Genomic DNA, 19,659 nt, shown 5'->3' with positions numbered 1-19,659 from the left:
TTAGTCAGGGTTACACGACATCACAAGTTCACATCAACACTTAGTAATACAACTGAAGGAAGCCAGAGGACACACTGCACCCGCAGGCTGTAGAGCAGACACTGTGCTCGCAGGCTGTAATGATCAGCACAGATGCTCGGAGCCATCCTAATTTCAGCTTGGAAATCAGAGTGCTGCGGAGTAAACTCATGCAGCTACGGTTCAATGTTCCAGGACCTCAGGACTCCTCGCCCTGGGTATATTCACAATGCAAAGCAAATGTCAGTCTCCTCTTTTATAAGTGGTCCTTCATTCTATTTTAAGCAAATAAAATTACTGTCAGGGCTGAGGATGTGGGTCAGTAGCAGAACCCACGCTCAAGGCGCTGGCTTTGATCCCTGACACCAGCAAAACTGCACCATAGGCGTGTTAAATGTATAAGAGTTACTCAAGAGATAAAATGGAACGATATTCCCATCAGAAAAGGTCATTTGCAGTTTTCCACTTACAAAGTCCTGACGGATGTCATTGAAATCTTTGCCATATTTTTCCAGTGCTTCTTCGAACAGGCTGGCTTCTGAGGCGGACCACTCCTCCATCTCGTCCCTGCACAGGACCGGCCCTCCGAGCGGCACCAGCACGCTAATGGCGCTGCTGAGGTCATAACCGTGCCTGTACAGCGTGTCCATGGCATGGAACTGGAGGAGACAAAATGGACAGGAACGGTCAATTACGCAAGTACACCTGCAGGCCAGTGGAGAACGGAGACACCGAACGCAGAATGTGTGTGACTAACTGTATCCCTACGAAATTAAAAGCCAGGCACCCCCGAATAACCGCTCTAAGAGAGCACTACCTGGACTACTTAAGGTGTTTAGAACAGATCCCTGTGGGATGGCAACAACCCTAAAGATACAAAGGTTCAAAATGTTAAATTAAGACACCATCGATTCCACTTCAAGATTTCACTTACTTTAAAAATAAAAAAAAAAGTCAAGATTGCTCAGTTATTGGAGAAAAATGGCATAATCTTCATTGACCAAGGAAAAATATACTATGTGTGAAAGAGAAAAGTATTGAATTAAAAGCATTGGTTCGGTTGAGAGAACACTGTACTATTAATAGAAAAGAGATGGAAAGAAAAACGGAATGGAGCATGATATTTTAAAGCGAATTTATATATTTGGGCCAATGAAATGACTCAGCAAGTAAAGGTTGCTTGCGGCCAAGCCTGACAACCTGAGTTCTACTCCCCTACCCGATAGAAGGAAAGAGCTGACCCCAAAAGTTGTTCTCTGGGCTCCATGTGCACACTGTGGCACACATGTGCTCACACGAACACACACACACAATAAATAAGTAAAAAGAGCATGCATCATTCGAATTTAACACAAAACAAACAAGATTACAAACCCAAATGTAACTTGGTTGAGTCTTTGGAAAGAGCAGTAATAGCTGACCAGGCATCCTAACAGCAGCTAGGCCTGTGTGGATTTCATATTCTAAGGGTAATGAGAAACCAGTCAAGTTGGGGCACAGACTTAATCCCTGCACTAAGGATGCAGAAGCAGGCGATTCAAGGACCGCCTGGTCTTACACAGTGAGTTCCAGGGCAGCCAAGGCTACACAGAAACCCTACCTCAAAAAATCCCAAACAAGCAAACAAGCAAAAGAAAGATTTGAAAAGAAGACAGAGGGGGCTGGAGAGATGGCTCAGCAGTTAAGAGCACTGACTGCTCTTCCAGAGGTCCTGAGTTCACCAGCACCCACATGGTGGCTCACAACCATCTGCAATGGGATCTGACGCCCTCTTCTGGTGTGTCTGAAGACAGCTATAAGTGTACTCATATACATGAACTAAATAATATTGAAAAGAAAAGACAAGAGGACAGAGACGGCTTTTTGTGGGGTGGGTGAGTGCCAGCGTACTTCACTGGCACACACCGCGTGTTGGGCTTGACTTCCAGGACCCTCACTGCTCCCCAGTCTGCAGCACATATAAAACTTCAAATTGTGAAAACTGTTGATAGTTTCTTTACTAGAGAGGAAAAGCCCTTTATACATGTGTACACACATTCATATATACCAAGAAAACTGCTGTGCAGGACAATCAGCTGTGTGTGTGTGTGTATGTGTGTGTGTGTGTGTGTATGTGTCTGTGTGTGTATGAGCACAGGCTAGCTGGCGAGGTAATCCTGCTGCTGTGTCTGTCCCTGCCATACACATAGGCTTCAGAGCGCAAACGTCAACCCTTACATCTTTTCTTTGGTTTGGTTTTTTGAGACGGGGTTTCTGTGTGTAACAGAGCCCTGGCTGTCCTGGACTCCATTTGCAGATCAGAGATCAGGCCAACCTCAAACTCACAGAAGCACCTCGTGTTGATTGTTTCAGACTTCACAAATGGGTGGGCAGTGGTGGCACACACTTGGGAGGGAGGCAGAGGCAAGTGTCTGTGTTCCAGCTATATACAGTGAGGCCTTGTCTCTTAATAAACCAATTAACTAGTTAGCTAGGCATAAACTGAATTTGTGCCTACAGTGTCAGAGGCAATAACTAGTATAGGTCTGCTCAGTAACTGGTTGGACAAGGTTTGAACAAATTTAACTTTAAAACAAATCACTGCGCTGGGTGGTGATGGCGGCTCATGCCTGTAGTCCCAGCACTCTGGGAGGCAGAGGCAGGTGGATTTATAAGTTCAAGGCCAGCTTGGTCTACAGAGTGAGTTCCAGGACAGCCAGGGCTATACAGAGAAACCCTGTCTGGAAAAAACCAAATCCAACCCCCCCAATAAAAACCAAAACAAAACAAATCACTGCATTGCACAACATAAAAGCCCAGAAGAAAATGTCCGTTCTCAGTTTCCCTGGCCAGTCACCGTGTGGTCACTACTGAGGAGCTCCTCTGCTGCAGGGCAGGCGGTGGGCCAGCGGTGGGCTGGCGCGGGGCAGGCGGTGGGCCAGCATCCTGAGGGAAGCTTGCTCCTGCCCACACCTAGCAGAGGAGGTTCACCACCGATACCTTTCTGATTCTCTGGCTAACCTCACTAAATAGACTATGCGATTCAGCTGTTTCTTTTATCTCCAAATCTTAGAGCTCTTCCTCACTATCTCATTACAAAAACAGAACAACGATCAATAGTATTTAAGGATCCTTTCAAATAAGGATAGGGCCATTAATCGGTACTTTGTAATGTCCTAAATTGACAACAGGTAATAAAACTAAAAGACTAGATAGTATTCAAGAGCCAATCCCAGCACTTGAGATGTGGAGGTAGCAAGGGGGTCAGTGTTATCCTTGAATATATTAGGCCTGCCTCAAAAACAACAAAGCCAGTCACTACAGAGGGCTGGAGCTCAGTGCCAGACTTGTCTTCCACTCCAGGTTTGATCGACACCTCCTCTAAAATTTTATGCAAATTTACTGTGATGCTGAAATTCCTCAAAAGATAAAGGCAAATTTTATAATTAACTGGTGCTCTGGTACCAAAACGTCAATAGAATTAAGTGTGTTGGTCTCAGGTGACAGCTTGTCAACTGCTTAATCAGAGGAAGCCCACACTTAAACCACAGCACAAGCTGTGTGCAAGGATGTCCACTGCAGCCCAGCAACTCAGGAGGCACAGCCTTGCAGGCAGCTCCACACAGCACTGACACCATGAGACCCATTTTCTCTAGTAAGTAAATCACAGCCTGGTGGAGTGGGTGGTGCAGTCAGTGGGAGCTGAACTTCTAGGGGCAATTTCACACTGCGAAGCAGAGGGTCCCTGTTAGCCTCTGCTTTCTGAGATGCAGAGATGTTGCTTTAAACGCACTTTTGTGTGATCTAACCATACTCTTTAAAAGCTTTAAGTAACTGGAGAGATGGCTCAGCATTTTAGAGCACTAACTGCTCTTCCAGAGATCCTGAGTTCAATTCCCAGCAACCACATGGTGGCTCACAACCATCTGTAATGGGATTCAGTGCCCTCTTCTGGTGTGTCTGAAGACAGCAATGGTGTACTCATATACATTAAATAAATAAATACATCTTTTGCCAATCAGAGGTGGCTCACACCTTTAATCCCAGCACTTGAGAGGCAGAGGCAGGCAGATTTCTGAGTTTGAGGCCAGCCTGATCTACAGAGTGAGTTCCAGGACAGCCAGGGCTACACAGAGAAACCCTGTCTCAAAAATCCCGAAGGGGGAAAAAAAAGCAAAAAATGAAAGAACAGAGCTTCTACAACAGCAGAAAACAATATTCAATTAAAAAAAGAAAAACCAAACAAATTCAGTATAATGCACCTTCTCTGTGTTCCAGAATAATGAATGGGAGACACAGGGAGCTCTGGGGACACTAAACTTACCTATACCCGGTGGTGTGTTCACACTGGCGCATCCATGTGCATGCACCCATGAAGCTCACTCCATACATGTTACTGTATACATATCTCAACTTAAAATTACAGATGGATTTGAAAACTAAGCACAGGACAAGCTATGTGTCCCTCAGATAAATACTTTGCAAGGTCACATCTTTTCAGCGGCAAGAGCCGCTCGAATCTAAATTCTGAAAATCATCACTGAGCACAAGCTGTTCCCTCTGCCAAAAAACAAAGGTGTTGTCACATGTCATCTCATTCATAACAGATGGAAATGACAAACACAAGTATTTTAGGAGGAAGACTGACAAGGAGATCTTGGCAATGGGGTTTCTCGTCTTTTGTTCATTAAACAGAATCACACTGAGGTAAAAAACAATTGTTGTTCAAACATTTTACCCCTGCCCCGGCCCGCCCAGGAGACCACTCTGCCCTGCACAGATACTGGGTTTCAGCACACAATTTGCTTGCCCGGTAGGATGTGACATGACATAAGCAATCTTTAGTATGACTTTGCATTTGGCCTCTGTCTCTACTGTACTGATTTGTGTTCGCGAAGGCTAGGAGATGCAGGAGGGAGAAGTGGCCTGCACTTAGCCTGGCAGAGTCTAGTTCACCAGAATTCTAGCGGGCCTGCAGGATTCTGAGGGTGTGAGATGACACTTTCTGGGTACACACGCCTCTGCACTCTGGGGCAGTGTGGAGTGATGCCCCGTGAGGACGGAGAACACAGTCGTGGACGTGCGCCAAGCTCTGCAGGCAGGCACCGCCACAGCTGATCTAGACAGAACTGTTTCAACCTAAGCCTGAGTGTATGACGCGGTGTGTGAGGGCCGCACCTGTGGTGTGTCTTCAGTGCACCCACGAGCAGCAGCGACTTCCATTAAGACCATAGGGAGAACACCTCTCCTGGTTTTCCAGGTGCCTGCTTCCCTCTTGGCTAACAGGATTCCGAAGGAACTCTGAATAAATGTTCGACCTGAGCATCATCATTAAATTAACCTGCGCCCCGAGAACGTGGGCTTTACACGGGCCATGGCTACGCACACCACCTCTCTAGCACGTGGTTAATGCTAACTGCTGATGTGCCCAAGAACAATTTCACAAAAACACTACACTTTTAACTCCAGCACAAACCACAGCATTCAATATATTAAGTCAATTCAAAACTTCCTGAGCCCACCTTTTCTTTCTAAGCAGAAGGTGAATAAATGCTTATGAATAAATCTAAAACTGTGATCAAAGTGTAAGTCTTTATACATAAAACGTGTACTATCCACTTTCAGTTTTTGTTTCAATGGGAACAATAGAGATCATATTTTTTCTATTTATTTTAATAGGGAAAGTACTTATGTATTTTCTAATTGAAAACAGATTCTTTTCTCATACAACGTATCCTGATTTAAAGCCTTAGAAGAAATCATCCTGGCCATGGGTGGCGGACACCTGCGATCCAGGCACTTGGGAGGCAGAGGCAGGAAGGTTAAGAGCTCAGGCTGGTCTGGGCGGTATGAGACTCCACCTCAAACTCCGTCTGCTCCTCACGCCTCCCTGTGCTATGTAAGGCTCCCGCCCCATCATGAGTTCAGCTGCGCCTGCTTGTAACTGTCCACCACGGCTACACTTGCTGACTATTGAGGTCCCTTCTGAGAAGAGTGGGGTGGGGTGGCTTGTGGCACCTCACCCAAGTATCCAGCCACACCCCTCAATAAGTTGTACGTAATTTTACCCTAACTGTTCCTGGCCTCTGGGAGGGGTAGATACGTAGGCTAGGAAAGCCGGTGCTGGTGGCGGGACATCTGCTGGCTACGCGACCCTGGGGAAGCCACCTCCATGCTGGATGCAGACCTTCCGGTGTGGTTGCTTCAGGGCCACAGACTCTGCAAGTGAGCTAGTAAAGTCACTCCTTCCCCAGGGAGAACTGTGGTGCAAACAAACCATGGTTTGCCGTTGGGGCTTTATGAGGAAGGGAGCAGATGTGGCCTAGCCCACTCCCCAGGGTGAAACTTCTAGAGATAACCTCCAAAAATGTAGAATTTGAAACATATTAAAATAATTGGAAATATACACGTTACCTCTGACCACAAACCACTATAAAGAAAAACCAATTAGAGAGGGAGAGAGAGAGGGAGGGAGGAGGGAGGGAGGGAGGGAGGGAGAGAGGAAGGGGAAAGGGAAGGGAAAGGGGAGAGAAAGGGAAAGGAAAGAAAGAAAACAATAAATACTATGCCTGGTAAGACATGTAGCACTTGTAGATGAGGTAGAAGGATTGCAAGTTCAAGGCCTGTCTCAAAAAAAAAAAAAAAAAAGGAAAAGTACTATTCAAAGCAAATCTAAAGGTAGAAGAAAATTAAATAGAAAATATACAATAAAAATCTAATTCTTATGAATAAAAAGTTATATAGCAAAGCTATCAAGGAAAATGCAAAGCTTTCTCCCTCTCCCTTCTCTCCCTCTGTCTTAGTCAGGGTTTCTATTCCTGCACAAACATCATGACCAAGAAGCAAGTTGGGGAGGAAAGGGTTTATTGAGCTTACACTTCCACATTGCAGTTCATCACTAAAGGAAGTCAGGACTGGAACTCAAGCAGGTCAGGAAGCAGGAGCTGATGCAGAGGCCATGGAGGGATGTTTCTTACTGGCTTGCTTCCCCTGGCTTGCTCCGCCTGCTCTCTTATAGAACCCAAGAGCACCAGCCCAAAAGGTGGTACCACCCACAAGGGGCCCTCCCCCCTTGATCACTAATTGAGAAAATGCCCCACAGCTGGATCTCATGGAGGCACTTCCCCAACTAAAGCTCCTTTCTCTGTGATAACTCCAGCCTGTGTCAAGTTGACACACAAAACTAGCCAGTACACCCTCTCTCCCTCCCCCCCCCCCCTCTCTCTCTCTCTGTGTGTGTGTGTGTGTGTGTGTGTGTGTGTGTGTGTGTGTGTGTGTGTAAAATACCACGGCCACAACGACAAAGACTGAAATCAGCACAGCCCTAAAGGATACTACACAAATGACAAATGTCATAAACTGAGAGCAAGATTCAGGGGCAGGGAAGAGCTGCTCCTCTGTTCTAATGGACATTACTGGAGCAGCTGGTCAACTGAAATAAAACCCCTTCATTAACCTCTCACACAGTGCCACATTAAACTATGTTAGTGCAGAAGAAAATTACTATTTAGGAACAAATAGTAATAAAGAAATAGCCATTCTGAAACTTACTAACAAGTTGTCTAGAAATAAGAGAAGTGACTGCTTAAATAACTCACTGGTAGTTAAAACTGATAGGTAGCCACTGTGTATCTTGGCCTGAGTACCTGCAGGAGGCCCCATAGACAACCAGTCCCAATGAAGACACTTCTGCTAAAGCCCAGTGAGCAGACACAGTAGGACTCTCACACCACACATGTCAGGGCCCAGCTTCTGTGAGTAAAATATTATTGGATGCCAGTGGGGATAAAGCCAGTAGATGCTTACAGTCACTTGTTGTAAGTCTGTCCTTTGGCCTCTTGGCCATAGAGAGATGACAAAGCAGATGAGGTAACAACCGTGCAGATAATCTGACAGGAACACAGGACGCCTTTGTACTGCGTCTAGACACCACAATACAGGTTGTGGGTTTATTAAGGTATTAGAAGCATAAGCTGTTATCAGCTCACATCTCTTAAGTCAAAACCTCTTTTCAAAAATTCTGGAGTATTTAAAATTCTCTACTATATTCCCCCGCACATTCGGATCTGATGATCCTCTGAGGTTTCCTGAGAGTCTCCGTTGGCAGAATGCTTATCTGACAAAGTCCTGGGTCCAGTCAGCAGCTGGACCCTGTTACAATGATGCACACCCTAATCTCAGTGCTCATGATGTAGAGGCGAGTGCATCAAAGATCAATACACAAGGAAGTTCAAGGCTGAACTACGATACTTAAAACCTTTCTTAAAAAATAAATATTAAAAAGAAAGCAATGCTTGGGCCAGCACAGGATTCAGTGTGTGGACACGTGCCACCAGGCCTGACCTCCCCAAGTTGTCATCTGGCAATGCACAGGCCTAAGTGCACACACTGGCTAGCACACAGTCAGGGAGGTGCTCAGAATAATGCCGGACTGGAGTCTAGAGGACTCTGAGAAAGAGCTGGGGTGAGGAAGGTACCTCGGGACATCGCATGGGAGCGGGGAAGTGAGGGGCATTCTCAGAAGATCGTCTGTGACAGGCATTAGCGCTGTTCCAATACCTGAGTCCATCTCTTATTGAACCAACACAGCCAACCTTCCTCAATCCAGACTTGTCACCAGAAAGCCTTCCTGTCACCAATCCAAGAAGATGGGTCCCCACGTAGCTTATTAACCTTGGTGCCTTGGGTTCATTACCTGGCGTTCAAGGGTACAACACAAAAATGTCTTTCTTTGACTCTGCTCCCTAAGTTACTTAGTTTTCAGAGTCCAGGCAGGAGAAAAGCCAGATCAAGATGTATCCGACAATGCTGACGCTGCCCTGTAGGCCAAGGGGTAGCCTTATGGCCACCACCACAAATAGGGGTGGAGTGGCAGGGGGAGGGGGGCACTCTACCAATGCCAGTGGCAATAGGGTAGCAATGTTTCAGCCCAGGATAGACTGCATACGTCACACATACAGTACTGGCACCATGGTCGCACTACCTGGTGACTTCACAGTCATCTTTCTTGGTGTGAAACCTCCATGATGTTCCGACAGCGAGAGAAGGCAGAGCTTGGCTACACAGCTCACCACCAAGCGAGAGGGGAGGGTGTCAGCTGGGTGAGGGGAGGGTGTCAGCTAGGTGTAAGCGTTTCCTGTTGATGTTTTCTGCTCTGTGTGCTATTTTATGAAGTGAGTAACATGCACAAACCCTCCACAAGCCCAGTATATTTTGTCGTCTGCATTTTGAACTCTTGATCTGCCTGCTCCTAACTCCCAAGAGCTAGGACTGTGGGGTGCACAGCCAACCAGGGTCTTCTGTATCATTTAACAATAGAAACCTTACAGATCTTAGATTAGCAGCACTTGAAATCTATAGTTCAGTTGCATTCATAACAGGCCTCAAAATGAGGAATTCGGAACCAGGCATAAACAGTTACCTGCCCCCCAAATATTACTGGTGATTGACAAGAGGTATAGGTGTCCTGGATGAGCAAATGGTCTAGGAATGCTGAAAGCCTGAGTCCCCTCTGTAAAGTTCCCAAGGAACACGGACGGTGGACGGCCACTCTGAGCTTTGCCTGCATTCCTCGGCAAGCAATCCCCAAACCGCATCCAGAGGTTAAGCACAGTTTTAACCAGGCCCACCCAGTGTGTACATCAATTCCTAGGACTTTAAGATTCCAAATGAACATGAAGCTACAGCACTTTAAACAGGAAACCAAGGTCTTCCAAATGTCTGTCTGTCCAACCCGCCCCGTCTGTCTTTTTGTTTCTCTCTGCTCTGTCTCACACACACACACACACACTCACACACACACACACACACACACACACACACCATACATCTTCAAGACTGGCTAATCAAGAAAGACAAACACCCCTGGCGTTCTATGATGAGGAGGCAGAAGGCAGGTAGAAAGGAAAGCTGGTGAAACAAGAGAGGCCTTGGTAGAGACAAGGACAGATATAACTCAGCAGCACAGCCCACGACTGCCCAAGCCTCCAGGTCTACTTCTGTTTAAAAGAAAATATTGTAGTAATGTGCTGGATGTTTGTGATGGCGTACACCTTTAGTCCTAGCATGGTGAAGCCAGAGGCAAGTGAAGTCGAGGTCAGTCTGCTCTACAGACTGAGTTTAGGCCAGCCAGAGCAGCATAGCAGACACTGTCTCTAAATAAATAAACTTATCTTAAATTATATAGTACTGTAATTTTGAGGATAAATGTGTAATAAAGTGACCACTAAACAAGCAAGCAGGGATGGAAATACCAGAGAATCAGAAGTCGCCTTTTTAGAAAGTGTATAATAGTATTATGCTGATTATACACTGGTACACACCTATAATTCTAGCACATAAGGGTGGAGGCAGGAGGATTAGGAATCATCTAACTACCGCCCAAGTGTCACAGCATAGACACACCCACAGGTCATGCACATATTAATAAAAGTAGTTCTTCTGGTGAGCACACAGACATATACACCAGTTTGTTTAAAATGCTTCTTTTATAAATAGTCTTCAGCCAGGTGTGACGGCATCATCTGACATCTTGATGACTCTGGAGGCTGAGGCAGGAGACTTGTCTCAGGCCCAAGAGTTTCAAGTTACCCTGAGCAACACAGCAAATCTGCATCTCAAAAGAGGAAAACACGTATACTACTGCAATACTATATTACACATATATATTTTTATACCGTAACATATTTTATTTATTTACACACACACACACACACACACTTTTTTTTTTAAAGAGCCTTCACAGACAAGACACATCCTGAACTCCTGAACTCTGCCCTCTTCCTGAACAAGTGCTGTGTCGCATGTTCTCTAGCCGAGGTACAAACAGAGTCCCTGTGGCTCCCAGGCCCACACATGGGCTCCATCAGGCAGATCGGCCCCAGCCACCACACATCAGAGACTGGCTTTCCCACACTGGGTCCTCGGGGCAGAAAGTACCTGCTAGAGGGTAACAGGAGCGCATGCCCAGCTTTCCCTGAGAAGCACGATTTCCCGAGAGTGGTTAAACCACAAAGGGCTGATTACAGATGACACTCTACTATACAAAGGAAGAGCACGCAGCACTGGGGGGTCCAGCTCCCTACGTTCCTAAAATGGTAAGGAAATGCATGTGTTGGCTGGAGTCAGTCAGCCAGAGAAGGCATGCCCAGCACGTGGGACGCTCGGTCAACCCCATCACCATGTCATCATAAAGCAGCGCTTGTGCTCCACAGAGCAGGGAAACCAGAGAGGAGGCTGGAGAACACACTGCACACTTCAGGAGGTTTGGCTTATCAGGCAGAGCTCATTCATCTGTGGAGTTACTTGGTGACAAACCAACAGAATGAGCTACATTGAGATGGCTCAGGAGGTAGAGGTGTGTACCGCCAAGCCTGACGGCCTGAGGTCAACCCCTAGAACCCACGGAGGAGGAGGGGATGCTGGGAAGCTGTCCTCTGACATCCAAGGGTGCACATGAGCACACACACTAAAACCAAACCCCAGAAACCCACGAAAAAGGAAGTGCGGGTCACAGCAGGGCCCAGGAGTCAGCACGTGGATCAGTACCAGCTGTAGCAGAGATTAATCATACATGAGCTCACAAAAGGTGTTATGAAATTTAAAATACAGAATTATGAGTAACAAGACGAGAAAAGTGTTTATAAGTGTAATAGACCGTGAGTAATGCGAGAAGCCCCAGAGGCTTAGGTGAGAGGGTCTCTCGAACCATCAAGAGTTCAAGGCCACCTTAAACCTAAGCAACTCTGGGCAGAGGTGGCCCATGCCTTTCATCCCAGCACTTGGGAGGCAGAGGCAGGCAGATCTTTAAGACCAGCCTGATCTATAGATCAAGTCCTAGGCTAGCCAGGGTTATACAGATGAACCCTATCTTAAAACAAACAAACAAAACCCCACAAAACAACAAAACCCCAAACCTTCTATCTCAGCATTTGAGAAGCTGAGAAAAGAGGATTTCTGGCAGCTCCAGGTGGGACAAGGCTCTAGAGTTAGACCTTGCCTCAAAAGCAACGGGCAGGAGAGATGGCTTAGTGGTTTAAGGTGCTTGCTGCTACAGCCTGACAGCCTGAGTTCAACTCCCGGAACCCATGGAAAGGGAGAGGGAGGGAACAGAGCTGTCCTTGGCTCGCTGCCCACACACCATGATATATTCATTCACCTACGTGCACCGTGCACTCTCACACACAGAATAGAGTTAAATTCAAACAGCAATAAAACCCGCACCAAGTAATCTTGGCACCGAGATAGAAGGATCAGAGTTTCCAGGTCCCCCAGATCTACATAGTGAGTTCAAGGCTAGCCTTGGCTACGTGAGTCCCTATCTCAAATGTCTTTTTTAATAAACATTTGAGTTTGCTTAGGAGTGTATGTGAAAAGTCTGGATATGAGAAAAGTATAAGTATGAAAATGTCATAATAAAACACAATACTTGAACACTAAAAATTATTAAAAATTAACCCCAAAATTGAAATGGGGTTACCACAGCAATAGTCTCAATTGTGATTGCAACAGTGATCCTTTAGGTATAAAATGAAGTTTTACAGTATTTTATTGTACATGACCTAAGGCCAAGTAGCTAGATGGACAGGGAAAAGCACAAAGCTAAAGGAAACTGCACGTCAGAAGGTGAGGTGTGTCCTGCTCCTCTCCACCCACTCCCCAACACTGTTGACTTGTCTCTCTCACAAACAAGAGGTCACTCCGGAGCCCAGTTAACCAACAGCCAACCTGAGTCAGAGATCTCCGAGTCTCCGGAACCGTCACAATGGTTTTATAACTGAGCCAGCAGCAAAAGATAACCCCTAGTGGCAAAGGCTTCTTACCAAGGTGATGTCCCGGGAGGCTGCGGCCGCGCTCATATGCAGGCTGGGCTGCCTCACAGAGCTGCTGCAATCCAGGGCACGGGCAAACGTCCCCACAGCACTGAGGAAGTCAAGCACATGACAACAGTAAGTCTGCTACTCCTGTAATAAAAGATCGTCACCTCTCCAGCCCCTCTTTCCCAGCTTGCTTTCTAGGGCAAACATCATGACCAAAAGCAACCTGGGGAGGAAAAAGTTTATCATTTCTATAAGTCCTGAGTCACAGTCCATCACTGAGGGAAGGCAGGGCAGGAAACTGGAAGCAGAGACCGAGGGGAGTGCTGCTCCTGGGCGGAGGCGGGCACACGGCTCACTCAGTGACCCAGGGCTACCTGCCTAGGGCAGCACCGCTCACAGTGGGCCAGACCTTCCCCTAGCAATCATTAATCAGGAAAATACGCCTTGGGCTTATCTACAGGCCCATCTGAGAGGGGTGTTTTCCCAATTGAGGCTCCCCCTTCTTAGATGACCCCAGCTTATGTCAAGTTGCCAAAAAACTAACTAGTACACCATCTGTTATTTTTCATTTTATAATGTGTGTGAATGGGGCATCTGTGCATGTATGCGTGTGTGCCTGTACATGTGTGTGCATGCTTGTGTGCATGTATTATGGGGAATGCAAAGCTGTATATATATGTGTGCACACAGAGAAAGCAGAGGTCAGCTCCAGCATTAGTGGTAGGAGCTGCCCCCTTATTTATGAGAGTCATTCATACTAGAACCCAAGGGCTTAGGGCTAGGACGCCCGCCCGCCTCCCAGCACTGGGCTTATGGGCACACATCCAGCACACAGGTCCTGAGACTGAACCTTGGCCTTCTCGCTTTACTGACGAGCCTCGTCCCCAGCCCCTGCCTTCAAGCTTTAACCGGAAGCAGGAACTAAGGCAGAGACCATGGAGGAGGACCACACTCTGGGGTAGGAAATCTTTAACTGTAAAAGGAAGGGAAAACAAGTTGTTGGATGTTTTGGAATTAAGTACCAATTTAAACGAGAGAAAAGTATTTTTCTCGTTTAAGTTTCACACAAACAGAGCAGTAACAGAAGTGCTGACATGACGTCATAAACAAATCCTAAGCTTTGTCTCCCATACACTCATCTGCACGGAGATGGTCCCAGTGCTCAGGAGGCTGAGGCAGGAGGATCCGTATGAGTTGGGAGCCAGCCTGGTCTACACAGTGAGTTCCAAGCCTGCCAAGGCTACATAGTGAGACCCTATCTAAAAACAAAGCAACAACAAAAAGATATTGTATGAAATTCCTTTCAGGCTCTATAAAATACATATGAAACATAAAAGACCTTCATGTTTTATCTTGGGACCCATCCCCAAGACAACTCATCATGCAGACACCAAATCTGAAACAAACCACAAACCTGGATTCTGAAAAGCTCTGGTTCCAAGCACTTAAGCATATGTAGGTAATTATCATTCAAGCAAGAAAAAAAAAAAAAAACAAAAAAACAAAAAAACCAACCCAAACCTGTGTGGTCACAGAGAAGGAAGGGAAGATCGAGTCTAAATGCCGTGGGACAGACCATTTGGTATTCAGGATGGAACACATCATTTGGTATTCAGATGTGCTCAAAAATAGGAAAAGGAAATTACCCGCGTTTGCCCACCACCGTGAAGCAAGTTCTAAATATCAACTGTGAAATCCCAGAAACATTTCTCACATAGAATGTTATAACAGAAACCCCTTCCTGTGCAGACTCAAAATAATACATATTTTACTATATCATATTTTTAAAAAGCAACTCCATGGCACTGATTTCCATTTGTAATAATCTAGAGCCTTTGTGTGAGGGAGAGGCCTTAACCCAGGAGTGCAGGATGTACAGGCTGTCTGCCCTGCTACACGTGACAGCCGGGGAGACACGTCTTCATATCGGCTTACTTAAAGTCTAATGTGTAATAAAAAGCAAACCCTGCCACACTATACAGACACTTGCTTCTCACAAAAGTGAACGTGGCCAGGGGCCAACGTACACCCACATGAAGAATCAGAAGGTGCTCAACCCTCCCACACTCTTCCCCAAAGGACCCACCATCTCAAATTCTAACAAAACAAAACAAAACAACCAAACAGATCAGCAGGGCTGATTGTGGTGACTCAGGTCTTCAATCTAAGAGTCAGAGGCAGGAGGATCTCTGTGAGTTCCAGGCCAGTCAGAGTTACACAGTGAGATTCTGTTTCAAACAAACAAAAGCTAACAATAACTACAGATATAAATATCACTCCATGACAGGGTCCCACTATGAAGCCGAGGCTAGCCCATGGCTTCCCCTTGGCTTCCTAAGTGCTGGAACTATAGATGATGTGCACCATCATCCCTGATACCACCAGCATTCTAAGCCCACAGATCAGTGCCCCTGACACGAAGCTACGCATATATTAGACATACTGCTGTTTTGAGCTCAGGTTCTTGTAGCCCAAGCTGACTTGGAATTTGGTAGGGTGGCTCAGACAACATCTAACTCAAACTCCTTGGCGTTGGCCTCCCGGGTCCTGGCCTGCAGATCCAGTACAGACCCCGCACGTGGCTGCACACTCCTCCCTTGTTTAATTCTGCCTGGAGTCGTCTGCGTTGTTGGAGTGATATTAATGTGTTCTCTCTGAAATGGCATTCTCTTTTGCCTCCTCGCCTCTTCAACTGGACAATATTACATCTCCCTGGACGTCTCCACAGTGGAGGGGCTGTGAAGGCTGCTACTACAGCCATTAGCATGCACATCCTTCAGTACCCAGGATGCTTTTCTCCTGTGTGGGGCATTAGCAGTGAGACATCGATGTGTGGGAAAGATTGCTGCTCTCACAGAGGACCTGAATTTGGTTCTTAATCCATGTGGTAGCTCACAAATGCCTGTAACTTTAGTTACAGATAGCCGATACCCTCTTCTGATTTAGAGATCTTCTGATCTCTAAAAGCAACAGGCTCACATATAGTACATTTACATACATGCAGGAAAATACTCATACACATAAAAGTAACAAGTCTTTTTTTTAAAAGAACTGTCGCTAAGAGTACGTTCTCTCACATAAAGACTTGACTCTATAAGGGCATACTCACCGGGCTACAACTAAAAACTGGTCAATCTGTCGGTCCGTAAGTGGGCTATTGGGATCCCAAACCTTAACTTCCAATTTTGATTGTTCCCTCTCATCTGAGTCTCCTGCCCAAAGACAAAGGAAAGGGAGTATTGTTATTGACATTATAGCACATGGTTTGCTGTTGTTATTGATACTGTAGCACATGGTTGTTGTTACACTGTAGTACATGGTTGGTTGTTGTTATTGACACTATAGCATATGGTTGTTACTGACACTGTAACACATGGTTGTTGTTACTGACACTGCAGCATATGTTGTTATTAACACTGTAGCACATGGTTGTTGTTATATAGTTATTATTGACACTGTAGCACATGATTGCTGTTTGACACTATAGAATTGTAGCACATGGTTGTTAAGTGGTTGTTATTAAGATTGTTGTTACTGACACTGTAGCATGTGGTTGTTATTGATATTGTAGCACACAGTTGTTGTTACTAACATTGCAGCATATGGTTGTTATTAACACTAGCATATGATTGTTATTAACACTGTAGCACATGGTTGTTGTTATGTGGTTGTTATTGACATTGCTGTTATTGACACTATAACACATGGTTGTTGTTACTGACACTGTAGCATGTGATTGTTATTGATACTGTAGCACACAGTTGTTACTGATACTATAGCACATGGTTATTGTCACTGATACTGTGGCATATGGTCATTGTTAATCAGAATAGCATTTGGTAACTATGGTTATCAATGAGTCAGAAAAGCTCAAATGTCACCTGACATCTGAATACATCCTTTGATAGTAGGAGTACAGAGATTGTGATACAACCAAACCTATACTGTGGCAGCATTAGCATGCATCCCTTGAGTCCCCAGGCAGGTGTAGTAGTGCATGTCCATAATTCCCCCACCTTGGAGGTAGAGACAGGAAAATGGACACAAATCCCAAGCTACCCAGGATAACACATTGAGGCTCTATCTCAGCAACTGCAAAACTAATTATAAGACTGTCTAGCCATTCACTTTTTTAAAAAATTATTATAAAGTTGGAGAAATGTAGATCCAGAAATGTTCTTACACAGCCCAGATCCTCTAACCATTTGAAGATTTTTGGGAACATAAATTACTTCTTCAGTATATTCCTTATAAACCCTAGCTATACTCCTGTGTAGAAGGACCAAAATGTATTATACATCCTAGAAGCCCTTTCCTGGACAGCTGGAAATATCTGCTTCCTAAATAAAATTCATCTTAGTTGTACCAGCTGCCACTGTCTGACATTTTTTATGTTATATTTAAATCAGAAACACTCAAGGAGGCCATTTATCACCATTTTTGTTGAATATTGCTCGAAAAGCTCTAGCTGATATACTGAGATATGAATCAAAGGAATAATAAGTTACTAGAATGGCATCATAAATATGAATATAAAAAGCTCAGTGGAATTCCAAAGAAAATGTAATATGAGAAAAAAATTACATTTGTTGTGACAATAAAAATAAGAAATACAAATAACATTGACAGTATATTTATGTAATTATTAGAACTTCCAAGCAAAGATGATCTGAATAAATGGTGAAGTCTTAAGTCTTTCTGATAGCACTTTTGCACAACTCTCTCATAGTATAAATTTATAAGAACTTAATTTTGGAAGCAGATAAATTATTTTATTAATCCACAATTCAAACTGTATTATGCTAATAAGAAATAGAACTAATTTTGAGTGGGTTCTAACACAGTGTAACAGCAAGCTACAGTGTTGAGTCCAATTTCATTCCCCAACACCACAAGGACAGTTGATGAAAGTCGGAAAGCAGGGACTGGGGACAAAGCCTGGCTGGTTACACACTTGCCAGCATGCCTAAAGCATGTTCAATCCCCAATACCACATAAAACCAGGCTTAGTGGTTTTACCAGCACTTGGGAGATAAAGGCAGGAAGAATCCAACCTAAGCTACTTGAGATCCTGTATCATATAACACAGAAAAATACTAAGGCATATAGTAATATATATTTGAAAATTTAACTGACACTAACTAAACACAAGTCCCAAGAAGCCATTATAGCAGGCTTTCTCAAGTTAGCCCCTAAAGACTCGTGCGTTTGGATGCTTGGCCATGGGAGAGGCCCTGCTACCTGTGGGAAACGACGGAAAACTCCTCCAGCACCATACCACTCCCCACCATGATGATAATGGACTGAGCCTCTGAAACTGTAAGCCAGCCCCAGTTAAATGGTTTCCTTTATAAGGGGCTATGGTGTCTCTTCACAGCAACAGAACCCTAAGACAACACTTGACACTTAGAGCTGAATACACTCTGTGCATTCTCCCATGTTTAGCAGCATCCGTGGACTGTACCTAGGGTGTGCCTGTAGAATATCATCACCTACTTCCTTCAACAATACGACAAAAATGTTTATACATTGCCTAATGTTCCCTAGGGGACAAACTTGTCCTGTTGTTGAGAATTAATGTTCTACACGTCTGCAATGTATATCTGCTTACAGTTAAACTTAAAGGGAGAATATTATCCAGTGTGACCATGCTAGGAGGAAGGGCAGAGACCAGCTCCCCTCCAAGCCCATCTTCATGGCCCTGACATGGGAGACTAGATTAAGCAGCTAAGTGTAGCTAAGCACTTTGACCAAGGTGTGGTCAAGGCATGGCCCTGCCTGCCCATTGCTGACTCTGCTCCTTCTCTCCTGAAAGTTAAAACTGTGTGAGGCTGAGCTTGATGGCACCTGGCACCGGGCAGGCAGGGCAGGCAGGGCAGGCAGGAGCAGGCAGAGGCAGGCAGGGCAGGCAGAGGCAGGCAGAGGCAGGCAGAGGCAGGCAGAAGCAGGCAGGGCAGGCAGGGCAGGCAGAGGCAGGCAGAGGCAGGCAGGGCAGGCAGAGGCAGGCAGAGGCAGGCAGAGGCAGGCAGAAGCAGGCAGGGCAGGCAGGGCAGGCAGAGGCAGGCAGAGGCAGGCAGAGGCAGGCAGAGGCAGGCAGGGCAGGCAGAGGCAGGCAGGGGCAGGCAGGGGCAGGCAGGGCAGGCAGGGCAGGCAGAGGCAGGCAGAGGCAGGCAGAGGCAGGCAGGGCAGGCAGAGGCAGGCAGGGCAGGCACAGGCAAGCAGAGGCAGGCAGGGCAGGCAGAGGCAGGCAGAGGCAGGCAGGGCAGGCAGAGGCAGGCAGGGCAGGCAGAGGCAGGCAGAGGCAGGCAGGGCAGGCAGAGGCAGGCAGGGCAGGCACAGGCAAGCAGAGGCAGGCAGGGCAGGCAGAGGCAGGCAGAGGCAGGCAGAGGCAGGCAGGGCAGGCACAGGCAAGCAGAGGCAGGCAGAGGCAGGCAGAGGCAGGCAGGGCAGGCAGAGGCAGGCAGAGGCAGGCAGAGGCAGGCAGAGGCAGGCAGGGCAGGCAGGGCAGGCAGATCTCAGTGAGTTCCAGGTCAGCACTGCTGAGACCCTGCTCAAAAAACAAACCAACACAAGCTGCGATGCCTCTCCTGGAGCCTGGGGCTCTGAGCTGGCACAGGATTCAGCTTTCTCCTGTTCCCAGCATGAGATTCCTATTTAAGCCCATCAATTTCTAGCAGTGTTGAGAGATCTGCGTCCTACAAAATTAGCCCTGGCCAACAACACGGCTGGGCTGGGGGTGTAGCTCATTGGCTGAGCTCTTGTCTAGCACGTGTGAGGCCCCACGTTCAATCATCAAAGAAAGGGGGAGAGAAGAAAATAACCCTGCTTATGGGGAAAAATGGAT

The 19,659-nt window shown here is 46.2% G+C and overlaps 1 protein-coding gene across 7 annotated transcripts in view; it reads right to left on the bottom strand.

Moving 5' to 3' along the window:
• The window catches only part of Mta3 (metastasis associated 1 family member 3), a 121,002-nt gene that overhangs the window by 44,758 nt on the left and 56,585 nt on the right, over window positions 1-19,659 (bottom strand). For all 7 annotated transcript variants that reach the window (XM_052186478.1, XM_052186481.1, XM_052186479.1 and 4 more), the window contains exons 7-9: window positions 15,925-16,027; window positions 12,819-12,918; window positions 489-677 (exon numbers count right to left, since the gene is read on the bottom strand). In XM_052186478.1, coding sequence (XP_052042438.1) covers window positions 489-677; window positions 12,819-12,918; window positions 15,925-16,027 — 392 coding nt within the window. The remainder of the gene's footprint in view (window positions 1-488; window positions 678-12,818; window positions 12,919-15,924; window positions 16,028-19,659) is intronic.

The sequence above is a fragment of the Apodemus sylvaticus genome, chromosome 6 (genome assembly GCF_947179515.1).
Source record: "Apodemus sylvaticus chromosome 6, mApoSyl1.1, whole genome shotgun sequence".
NCBI lineage: Eukaryota > Metazoa > Chordata > Mammalia > Rodentia > Muridae > Apodemus > Apodemus sylvaticus.
This window is presented reverse-complemented; position numbering and strand designations above follow the sequence as displayed.